The following is an 11,813-nucleotide window of genomic DNA, read 5'->3' as shown; positions in this document are numbered from 1 at the left end:
TATCGCGGGAGAAGAGCGATCACAGCTGAGTTGAGCGGGTTGGTTGTCGTGGTGTTCGCTGGTGACGGGGGAGCTGGAAGGAGCGTCCAAGTCGTCGTGCTCTGCTGTACTTTCGCTTCACAGGCCAAATGTCCAGATGGTCTTTCGCCCGAAAAATGGACAGGGGGGGTAATCAGATAGAGCTGGAGCAAGTTCAAGGTGTCTTGTCTTGGCTTGGCTTGCTCTGAGGAGCAGAAACAGGCCCGAGGGAGTCTAGCGGGCCAGGCAGAAAGTCATTGGCTCGAGCGCTGAGAAAGGTCGCCCTCAAGCCTCAAGCTCTAAGATAAAAAGGAAAAGTGGATATTTCGGGGGAGAAAGCGCGAGCACCTGTCAGACCTGTTGGAAATTTGGATTTGCATTTTTGGATTCTGGTTTTGGCGGCGACGGGAGCGAGTATCTACAGTATCTTATCGCATTCATGTCATTCAACTAACCTCAGGTTACTTTAATCCATCAAAGCTCTACGCGTTAGACAGAAGACATTATCGCGACTAATCCGTTGTTTACTCTTTTCCTTTCCTTCTTCCCTCGTTGACTTTGTATCACTAATAATCCCACCTCCCCATGCAACCGCGATTCCGCCTGCCCAGCTTCGTTCCGGCCAAACTTCTGGTCCTGGTCCTTGTCGCAGCACCTCAGCGGCGACTCTAGGTAGCTGCTCGACGGGGCAGTCCACCTCTCGGCGCACGCATCCGCAGCTCGGTTTCTTGCAAGAAGATACCACCAAAATGACTTCACACGATGTACGCGAGGTTTTGAACCTGCCAAACGATGGCGCTGCCCCGCGACCGACCAAAAAGCAGAGGACAACCGCCCCGCGGCCCAACCTCAAAGGTCTGGCCAGAGAGGTCCAAAATCTAGGCGGAGACAATCCCATCGCAATTGTCCCGGCAATATCCTCCTTCAAGAAGCGACGGTTCGGAACCAGGAAACCCGCCGCGAAATGGGAAATGCGCCCATTCCGCAACTCGGCCCGCCAGGATGGAACACTTATACTCAGCCATTGGAGGAGGAAGGACGAGATTCAACCACCATCACGACCAGAACCGAATCCTCAGCATGGCCAAGACGAGATGGAGACCGATCAGAAAGAAGAAGAAGAGCTCGAGGACTCGTCTTTTGCTAAATTCAACGTCAAGGTTCACATCCCCGAATATAGCGACGACCAGTACAACTCTTCCCTAGTCAGTAACAGTTGGACGAAAGAGGAGACTGACTACCTGTTGGAAACCGTACGGGATTTCGACCTCAGGTGGGAGATAATATGGGATCGCTACGACTACCAACCCAAATCAACCGAACCCGCAAATGGGCACGAATCGGGGCATGCGAGCACAGCAGTGGTACAAGCCAAAAGGCCCCGTACTATGGAAGAGCTCAAGTCGCGGTATTACGAGGTCGCAGCCAGGATGATGACCGTCACGAAGCCTGTCCAGTACATGAACGCCGATGAGATTGCTTTACACAAGATCATGACCAGCTTCGATCCAGCGGCCGAGGGCCGTCGCAAGATCTTTGCCGAAAATCAACTCGGCCGCTCCAAGGAGGAGGCTCGCGAGGAGGAATCGCTTCTCATCGAAGTCAAGCGTATCGTCGCACGACAGGACAAGTTCAATCTCGAGCGTAGAGAACTTTACAACCGCTTAGACTATCCCCAGACCGAGACCACACAAGACCTCAGCGTCTTCAAGACCAGCGCTGGTCTCAACACCTTGTTCCAGAACCTGATGAATGTCGACAAATCCAAGAAGCGCAAGTCCATCATGGGCACTGACGGACAAAACACACCAGTATCAGCAGGTCCTTCTGCACATCCCGGTTCGACCCCAGCCGCAGACCCCAGACGCGAGAGCATTGCCCTATCCACCACGAGTGGCCATCGTGACTCCATCAGTGCCGCCGACGGTCGTCCAGAGAGGCCTACCAAGAAGGGGGCCATCGCTCAACCCCAGGAACGCCGCAAGCTTACCGAGCAAGAAGAGCAAATCTATGGCGTCGTCACCACCGTCGATCGATTATCAAGTGGTCCTACTTTCCGCTATGAGAAGATTAACAAGATTCTCACCACCAAGTCCAATGCTCAACATCAGCGCATCACAAATACTCTGGCTGAGCTCGATGTGCCCTCTCGACTCAATATGCCAACCAAGGATGTCGTCGACCAGATGGAAAGATTGTTGAATAATGTTCAGACGCTGCTTGATCTGAGGAAGATCAGTGACAAGCTAGACGGAGAGATCAAGGTGGAGCAAGCCAAGAAGGCCGAAAGAGACAAGACTAATCCTCCTACCCAACCAAAGTCCAAGACCGCAGGCGAGGATACGGCAGCAACATCAGCAGCAGCAGCAAGTGGAGATGCTGGAGAGGTCTCCATGGAAGCCGCCTTGACCATGGGAGGTGGTGCCATCGGTACTTCATCCGGTGCAGGCGCAGGTGCAGCCCAGCCCTCAGTGAATGGCGAGACGGCTGCCGAAACCGACTCTACAAATGTAGACAAGGCGGAAGAAAAAGCAGCCGAGGTGAAACGAGAGTCAGCCGAAGACAAGGCCCCTCGACCAACCAGCAGTGGCGGGCGTAAGAGGAGCGCCAGTGAAATTAGTGGTGTCAGCGACCAGAGCTCTAAGAGGCAGAAGAAGTAGATCAGAAATTGCTACAGATTCCAATTAGCATCCTGTGCAGTCGTGCTACTCGACGAGATTGTGTATTGCTGGTGATTGCTCAGGCTTTCTACTTCCACTGCGAACCCTCTCTACCGCTTCGTCAGCGAGCAAGCCTTTAAACAGAATTGCTTCTTGATGCGGATATAGTCAATGTCCCATATAAAACAATGTGGCTGCTAGGCTGACGCTGTTATCCTCCCTTTTACGCATGATGGCGGGGACCTCGATATATTCTTAGGCTGGTCGCGTTCTGTCTCTTACATCCCCCATAAAAAGAATCAGCGATCGAATAGCACAACGTATCCGTGCTCTTCGTCTATGGCTCATCTCGACAGTTATAGGAGCCTTCTCAGCATCATTCTTCCTAGGTCATCGAAGCGGTCTGGCCGTGTCGTGGGACAACATGTGCAACCCAAGAGGCCAACTTCAGACATCTAATGAGGTCAAACAGAGCTTGAGAAACACATCTGCGGATGTGTTGCTCCTAGGAGCATTTTGATGCTGTTCAGCAACTTAGGGTCTTCGGAGCAGATGTCATCACCCACCATATCTGCTCACGCTCAGTCGCCTTCTCGGCATCGGCACCTTCTGGTGCGGTCTCTAAAACTCTGGCGCTCGGAGCCCAGCGTTTACCGACGACACCTGGGGCGGGACTATGCCCCTGCACGACGTCGAGCGCTATACTTTGAGCCAGCAACAGAAGATACGTGAAAATTACTACGTTGCGCTGCCTTACACGGCGATATGCTCCGCGGCCGCGTTCCGGATAGCCTAGCTGTATCGCTCATGGTTTCGTTCTGGTGGCTGCCTCTGCCTCTGCGTTGAGCGATCTCTTGGGGCTGAAGTGGGGACGCGTGTCGCTGTCGTTGTATTGTATTCTCCCGGCGTGGCAGGAGATCAGAGCTCGTTTGCGGGACGAGGCTCCTGCGCTGTGATTTAGTTTTGGTCATTTTGCCACGTGCAGCTGGCTGGATTTCCATGGCGGCTCGTGTCGGAAGGGAAGACATCCCTCTATTTTTGTTCGCGATACAAGAGGTTTGGCATACATTTGTATTCACAGAAATTCAGTTCAGCGGGGACAAGAGTTCGTGTGACAGCATCAATTTACATAACGGCGTAGTATCCAAACGTCTTGGTGTAAAGACCAAGCCCACATGTACTCCCATGTCTTCTCCAGCTCTACAAACGTACGGCAAAGCAAATCCCAAAGCAACAGTGGTAGTAGTACACTACTCTAAATACACCAAAATAATAATAAAAACAATGCAATACTCCTTACAAAGCCATGCATGCCTCCTCATCCCAGTACTCATCAGAAACGAACAGAGCCATCTGGAATCTCCCCGCCGTCTCCACCGAGGCCAAGCAGAGGGTGATCCGGCTCGATCGCGGCAGTTTGCTCCCGCTCCAAGACCTCGAGCTCCCCCGCCGCCACATGGTTCACGACCTCGGCGGACCGTGCGCCAGGCACGTTTGCGACGGCCACCTACGCGTACCTGAGCCAGTTCTGCCTCGCCGGGACATAGCTCCCCGCCTCGTCCCTGTCGTCGGCGGACTCGGGGTGCTCGTCCGCGTCGCCCCACAGGGGCCATCTGATGCGGTCCTCGATCAGGCTTTCCGGATGGGACCGCGGCGGAGGTGGGGAAGAGCGTGGGGGAGAGGGCAGACAGGGTGAGGAGGAAGGGGATGGGGTCCGCAGCTGCAGCTGTTCCGGCTCCGGGGGCGGGGAGCGGTTTGAGGGGTCGCTGGTGCGGCTGACTCTCTTGAGTCGGTAGGGGAGGTCGAAGGAGTCCATGCGCTTGAGCTTCTTGTAGAGCTCTACGGACCCGGGGTTGCAGTGGGAAGCGTCGTTGTCTTCTTTAATTTCCTCCTCCTCCTCCTCTTCTTCTTCTTCTTCTTCCCTATGATGCTCTTGAGCCTTGCTGGTCACATCTTGCTGCGGCTCCTCGGATGGCTTGGGTGGCCCTTGAGGACTGGCAGTTCCATTGCCTTCAAAGCTAGTGGGTGGAGAGTGGCTCTGAGTTGACGCCGACAAGCAAGGGGTCGGCGGGCCTTGATGCCGTTCCGGTTGTGGCAGTCTGTGCATGTGCAAGGAGCCGCCCTCCACAGACAGCACGAAACCTCTAGGACCAGCCCTGATAAAGATGAGTCTGGCAGATCTTTGGAAACTGTCCCCGCCCTCTGACGTGGACGAGGAAGACTGCTTGGAATCCCTCCTCTGATTCTTGTACTCCTCAAGCTTGCTCCTGAGCATGGCGATGGGGTTGAAACGGGCCATCTTGACGATTTGGTCTGGATGCGCGAGTGCTGGGGTAAATGTGGTATCTAGCTTGGGAATATAGGGGAGCAAGCTTCAAACCGTACAAAGTGAGAAGAGCGTCTCAAAAGATGTAGATTTGTAAAGGAGGGAATTGCTTTAATTGTGCCGACATGGATTTGGCGCTGTCTTTTTATGGACGGTCTTGGGGCAAACTTGCTCTTCCATATCTGCTGTATCGTGCAAGTTGAATGGCTCGACTACGCATCGGAGAAAGCTTTGTTTGGATACCGTGGGTTGAGGCAGTTTTCAAAGTTGGGGCTGTGTTTGGGAGAGCAGTTTGGACAGTTTTTCATTTTGAAACCTTGACCAATTTTTGGACAATCCGGTATTGTCACGCGCTCTTCAGTCTGCGCTGACAGTGCGAGATTCATATTTCCAAATGATACGGCTGGATGAAGCCCGTTTTCGTCCGTAAGAACCATACGATCATAGACCTAGTCCTCAATTAATAGCATGACGGATGTTGTTTCCCATGGTTCTGCTACCTCCGGTAATAGCTCGTCCATGTGCAACTTGTCATGAAAAACAAAATTTGAAAAGAAAGAAAAAAGAAAGATATAGAAGAACGGTGGAGTACGAGACCCAAATTCAATAGTGGCCAGCGCGGTTCTACAAGTAAAATAAGCTTGCAGCGTCATAAAATATCACATCACACGTGATCCACCATCCAGCATTCACGCAATGATAGACATCGAGAACGCATTTCAACATGCCAATTGGTATTACCTCGCTGCAAAACAGCGCCTTAAAAAATGCTAGATATTACTAGGTAACGCTATAGTCCCATTGTTTGCCCTACTCCTTCTCGTGATGCTTCCAGCCCAGAATCCTCTCTGCCTTATCTGTCGTCCAGAAGGCACGGTTGCCGCTGAAGTCACCCTTGATCTCGGCGCCGGGGTAATATTTCTTTGCAAGATCTTTCGATGGTGTATCCAGTGTCGTGTCCGGAGCCAAGATGTTAAAGATCTCACAGCCCTCAAACTTGTCCGACTCTGTGACAGACAGAAGGCAGGCTCTCGCCGTCGCGACAGGGTTGACCCAACTCCAGAGCTGCTTGACGCCAGCATCCTCCCAGTTCTCTTTGTGCTCCTGCAGCACATCCTTCTTGCCTGCGACCTCGTGGATTCGCAGACATGCGACCTTCATGCCAGGATACCAGTTGGGGAACGCCTTGGCCGCCGTCTCGGCTTCCACCTTGCCCAGCGCATACGCATCCGTGGGGTTGACGGGGTAGTCCTCGTCGATGGGGAAGTAGGGGAACTTGAGCGGCTGGTTTGCGTATGCGAGGCCAATGGCGTTGACGCTGCTCGCGTAGCAGAATCGCTTTATTCCGACCTCCGCGGCCGCCCTCAGCCCGTTGAAGGCCGCCAGCACGTTGTTGGCGAAGACCGTGCTGTCATGCTTGTCCACGGGGTTGGGAATCGCAGCGAGGTGGATGACGGCGTCACACCCCTTGAAGGCTTTGACTGTGTCTTCGTAGCTGTTTGCTGCATCCGCCGTGCGCATCTCTGTGTTGGGGGTATCGTCCTTTTCTTGATCGGTGCGGTTGATCTGTACTGTTTCATGGCCCTTTTCAGCGCACAGCTTGACGACCTCCTGGCCGACTGTGCCACGTGCTCCTGTGATTGCGATCTTCATATTTCTTGGTACTGTTGTGTGAAATGCTCTTATGAAGGAATTTGCTCTGAGGAACATATTTTGGTTGCTATAAGTGTATGTTGGTTTGTGTTATAAATCACCGCTCGGTTACAGTATGGGGTTAGGCTGTGGCCAAACATCATTATGATGCTATCCGTAACAACGACGTCATCGAGCCGGGCTTCCGATAAACGAACACAGATTTCATGTGGCACTGAGACCGTTTCTGTATTCATCTTGTCTTGTTGCCAAAAGAAAGCATATATTTCAACTCTTTTTGTTTCCTAATTATAGATTCTGTTGGCTCGTCGTCTGCTATGATCAATTTCAAATTGGTGCTGTTCCTTCAAAAGACGAGCCCCACTAAGAGCTTTGAATACCTGGCCTGTGAGCATCGTGCAGCCGACATGCTACCAATCAAATTAGCTAATGTAGAGCCAGTATGGTTCGACTTTGTGTTACTCCTGCGTGTGATTGTCTATGTTAATCATGTGAACCATGACTTTTTGGCGTACATGTAATTGCATTCAGCCAGCAGGAAAAGTCTTCGACTTGGGAATTGTCGTCATATGCTCAGATGGGTGGGGCTATAAGACGACAAGCCCATGCGTTGGTATTCACTTGATCATGACTCCACAACGAAGCTGTATTATTCTGCCCTTTCACACGCAACACTTTATCGCCTGCATGTTAAACAAAGGTATTTTGCTGGCCATATTGAACTTTACCAGATCTCCATTTCCCATCTTTATTCCATCGGCAGCATGATGCTACCGATGATGGAGAACAGAGAATTTCTCATAACGCAACAGTATTCGCAATATCGAAGTAGAGGTTCTGACTGACAGCCTGCTCGCAAGGATTCTCTAGGTTAGTTTGTGACAGCTTCAGATCATATCAATCAAGGTAAAAGATGATTATGATTTTGTTGAAATCGAGTCGAAAGTCCCATACCGTGTGCATCTCGGCGATATGACAACATTGTGCCCCAGAAAGTAAGGTTTCCTCAATTCTTATTTAAACACCTTGCTAATCATGTAGTGCTCGCAGTTGTTGCAGGAATCACGATCCTTATGAATCCAACTGCCCTGATATCCGGGCAACGCTCCGAGCAGTTCTCATCTTCATGCATTACTGCTTTACCCTGGATGAGCGTGCTAAAAGCCTCAGATATCGCGGCAAGAATGCTCAGACGCTGCTTGTGCGACAGACCTGAGCAAGGAAGCATGTTTTGTCGAGCTCCGTCGTAATACTCTGGACATATGGTCACACTCATTTCAATATTGACTGGATCGACGCTGCTAGGAAGCTTTTGTACAAGAGCAAGCGAGGACGTGGCGAGATTACTACAAATTTATATCCGAATAAAGTAGTAGACATAGAAAAAACTGCAGCATATCTTGTCGCGCAACCTGTTGGCGGACTGCCTCTTAAGGTACAGTTGACAAACCACAGCCCATCACCAACGCAGGAAATCGTGGTTTGCTAGACCATGCTGTTCGGTTTCTTTTCGCCATCGGGTAGGTCATCAGATAATCCCAAAAACCAAAAGATTAGCTCACAAACATGCACAGCTCTACATGTTTTGTTGCATATCAACAATGTATTGTTTGTAAATTAAAGCTACTCAACACCTATTGATTAATCAAAAGTAACATGGCCAGCTGGCAAGGATTTTCGCCAGTTGACTTACTTGACGACAATTAGCGCCTTCATCCATGTGAAGAAAGGCATTGTCCAATATCGTCTGATGAGCCTCTGCTTGATTATATATAGGCTCAGAAGGCGCTGTCGGTGGACAAGGTCAGAGACTATCTTCGACTTGGGTCGTATCACCACCCAAAACGTCAATATGATCAAGATTCAGATTCAGTCAGATCTACATCTCGAGGCGCCAAAGGGTTACGATGTATTCGAGGTTACTCCGAAAGCTCCATATCTTGCCCTTCTGGGAGATATCGGTTGTATTGCCAAAGACTATGACGACTACGCCAACTTTTTGTTCACTCAATTGCGACAATTCAAGGTCGTTTTTTTGGTCATGGGCAATCATGAACCCTACCACGCGAGCTGGCCTCAAGCAAAGATTCTGATAGGCAAATTCAACGCGAGTGTAGAGGCTCAAAAGCAAGGCGGAGCGGAGGAGCTCGGTTCTTTTGTCCTGCTTGACCGCACTAGATTCGATATCGACGACGGCGAGGACCACATCACAATCCTCGGGTGCACGTTATTCTCAGACGTGCCTCCGGAGTCTCATGAGGCTGTCAGTTTTGGGCTCAATGATTTCTATCACATCAGGGATTGGGATATCGAGAAGCATAACAAGGAGCACCGACGTGATGTCGAGTGGCTCGAGTCGGAAACTCAAGCTCTGGAGGGCTCGGGCAGGAAGGTCGTCATCTTTACTCACTATTGTCCGACTGAGGATCCTCGGGCTAAAGATCCTCGACATGGAGAAAGTGCGATCAGGTCTGGTTTTGCCACCGACCTGGCAGACAATTCTGCTTGGCGAAGTGATTCAGTTACGATTTGGGCCTTTGGCCATACCCATTGGAACTGTGATTTCATAGATGAGCGTGGAAAGCGGGTATATGCTAACCAGCGGGGATACTACTTTAGACAAACCACAGGGTTTGACGGGACAGCTGTGGTAGAGATGTAGCCAAAAAGAATCAGAGTTATCAGGAAAGCTTACTTATTGATATGTAGTCGTTCCTTATAAAAGCAATGCGCCATGATCGATATAAATAAATTCTCAAAGATTCTGATGTACTACATGATTTACACGGGCGTATAACTGATTCTTATGAGAGATCAGATGGCTATCCATTTTGATTCTTGTAGGCCTCTCCGCTTCCTCCACAACCTCTCCAATAATGTTCAGGTAAGTAAATATAAATCCAAGCATGATTTCACTACGCTGTAGACCAACGAAAGATACTAGTCGAATATGGCTCAGTGAATGGATACGACGATGATGAACAGTTGTCTCATAAAGGTAACTTGATTTGATTAGGTAGGTCTGTGACATGCTAATTTTCCACTACTTACTATTGAAATAATTACAGAAAGATGCCATCTTGTTAGTTCTGATCGCAAGCGGTATGCTTAATTTTGTGAGCGGACGATACTAGAGAGCTTGGTTTTGTGGTAAATGAATTGAGATGAGTGAATAAGAGTTCCACGCCGTTCTGAGAAAAATGGAAAGACGAAAAGAAAATTTGTGACAAGATTTTTTTGATTCAAGGAAAAATGCAGTGTTTGTATTGGCGTCAGCAACCTGTTTGAGCGGATGAGATCACTTGTACGATATTCATGGACGAGGAAGACTTGGCCTTTTTAGTCCTTGATAGCGAACGGCTAGCACAGAACCACAAATACATTTATTTATCGCTCAACATCAAACGAGACGCTAAGACTGAAGGTGGCTCAACATGGATTTCACCATCACACTATCATTCCTTCGGGAGACAATGAGAACGCGCAACCAAGCAACATTGGCTTAGAGGCCGCCAGCGATAACGATGATTAGAACCAAATAATCCTACACTGATGAGAAGTCGGGCGACAGAGGCCGAGACAGTGAACGTGTAGCCCATGGTAAACCGACTTTTGGCACCAGTACCTCTGTCCCTGGTAGTATTGATTTCAGTTACGAAGGTGCCAGTATTCGGGGCTCCTCACACAGTGGTGGTTGTGAAAGCTCCGGCGGTGGTTATGGCCATGGCTCTGATTGTTGTGCTGGTAACGAAGACAGTTCCCTTGCTAGTAAAATCCCAGTGTGGAGAAATCGGCGAGGATGATGTGATGGAAGAAATATGCAAAACTAGGAAAGCGTTACGAAAAAAAAAAAAATAATGTTACCAGTGCGATGCTCAAAGAATTTAGTGTTAAGACGAATGAATACAGTATAATATAGGTGATGCCTTAGTAATATCCCGCAAATCATACGGTGGTAATGGCCTTGTACAAAGAAATTCCACTCAAGAATAAAGGAAACGCGCGAATTCAATGGCCTGTTTTACGTAGAGAAGGCGGAACGTAGGTGAACACCTTTAGCCCAGTCAATTAGAGGATTACACATGATATCGAGCTATGGACGAGACAGTGTGGTGCTGAGTAGAGAAAGATTAATGATTCGTGAGGTTTTTCTTGACCGAAACACCTTCCGAGAGTACGTTCCAAAATCGAGAATGAAATCTCAGTGGATCAAATTTACATCTGATTGATTTATTGCAAAAAGTCGGTTCTGAAAGCTTTTCGATCCGGCGTCATAAACATTCCGTATGAGGCACCGAAGTGCCATAATCGTGTATGACGCGATTGAAATCAGGGTTGTTCGCGAAGTTCGTGCTTTAATATCATTATACAAGTTCTGTAATATCCTCCTTAAACGATTTCCACTTGTAATTGAGCCTCCATTCTTTTATTTACTTCCGCGAGTTATACGTGATCGAACAACGCATTGCTAGCGTTAGAGTACATTTCGCTAATATGTGAGGTCAAAATATTTCCCATGCCATCCATTGTTACAACCCGTAGCTCCTTAATGACGTTTCCAACAATATCAAGATACTTAGCGATGAGGGCAGTCGGTCCGGAGTCCGGCTCTAGCTTGCTAAGAGTGCTAAATAATGCATTATCATGGCTAAGTGTGTCGAAATGATGACTAATGTGAATTCTTGAGTCGAAGCAACTCCTTTTTGTTAACTTGCCGTACTCCATGATAAAGGCAGAGATTTACTTCCAAGCACCGTAAAGAAACGCTCTATATAGCGTGCGCTCATTGGAGCGTTTGCTTACGATCCAGAATTTCGTCGCATTCTAGTATAATTTCCGAATCCGTGTGTATATTCCTAGTATGGGTGCGTAAGCTCTGACATTGATATTCAAAGCTTATTCTAGCCTTAAGCACTACGGACGTGACATAACGGAGTAGCCGATAATAACATTTGTTAAGAAGACAGAAATACATAACACGGTTGCTCAAGCTCATCCGTAGAATTCCGATGTCAAATTATCGAGAAAATACGAAATTATTCTTCGTTTGGTGAATAGAAAACGGTAAGAGGGTTTGTATAAGCCTCTAAATCGATGTTGATTATCGAAAAATATCATTAATACACGTTTGGAGCGACGCGGCGTAGTACGCAATG

At 49.0% G+C, this 11,813-nt stretch overlaps 4 protein-coding genes across 4 annotated transcripts; 2 read left to right on the top strand and 2 right to left on the bottom strand.

Annotated features, from left to right (window-relative positions):
• Positions 1–767: 767 nt before the first annotated feature.
• Positions 768–2,678, top strand: BKA67DRAFT_519665 (SWR1-complex protein 4; the record flags this gene model as incomplete). The annotated part of the gene is made up of 2 exons (XM_046098118.1): positions 768–2,405; positions 2,538–2,678. The coding sequence occupies 2 exons, from the start codon at positions 768–770 to the stop codon at positions 2,676–2,678; spliced, it is 1,779 nt and encodes a 592-aa protein (XP_045957081.1).
• Positions 2,679–3,204: 526 nt separating this feature from the next.
• Positions 3,205–4,977, bottom strand: BKA67DRAFT_536523 (uncharacterized protein; the record flags this gene model as incomplete). Its single annotated transcript, XM_046100170.1, has 3 exons — positions 3,205–3,377; positions 3,436–3,623; positions 4,196–4,977. 3 exons carry the CDS (start codon positions 4,975–4,977, stop codon positions 3,205–3,207), a joined length of 1,143 nt encoding a protein of 380 aa, XP_045957080.1.
• Positions 4,978–5,717: 740 nt separating this feature from the next.
• On the bottom strand, positions 5,718–6,904 carry BKA67DRAFT_567568 (putative UDP-galactose 4-epimerase). The gene has a single exon (XM_046102983.1). It carries the CDS (start codon positions 6,712–6,714, stop codon positions 5,815–5,817), a length of 900 nt encoding a protein of 299 aa, XP_045957079.1. The 5' UTR covers positions 6,715–6,904; the 3' UTR covers positions 5,718–5,814.
• Positions 6,905–8,509: 1,605 nt separating this feature from the next.
• BKA67DRAFT_536521 (Metallo-dependent phosphatase-like protein) lies at positions 8,510–9,319 on the top strand (the record flags this gene model as incomplete). The annotated part of the gene is made up of 1 exon (XM_046100169.1): positions 8,510–9,319. One exon carries the CDS (start codon positions 8,510–8,512, stop codon positions 9,317–9,319), a length of 810 nt encoding a protein of 269 aa, XP_045957078.1.
• Positions 9,320–11,813: the final 2,494 nt, after the last annotated feature.

This window comes from Truncatella angustata (assembly GCF_020726525.1).
Source record: "Truncatella angustata strain MPI-SDFR-AT-0073 chromosome Unknown BKA67scaffold_5, whole genome shotgun sequence".
In the NCBI taxonomy this organism is placed as follows: domain Eukaryota; kingdom Fungi; phylum Ascomycota; class Sordariomycetes; order Amphisphaeriales; family Sporocadaceae; genus Truncatella; species Truncatella angustata.
Note: the sequence above shows the minus strand (reverse complement) of the source record. Positions and strands in the feature narration are given on the sequence as shown.

Excerpts from the sequence above, each read along its gene's own strand:
- BKA67DRAFT_567568 (XM_046102983.1), bottom strand. The coding sequence starts at position 6,714 with ATGTTCCTCAGAGCAAATTCCTTCATAAGAGCATTTCACACAACAGTA.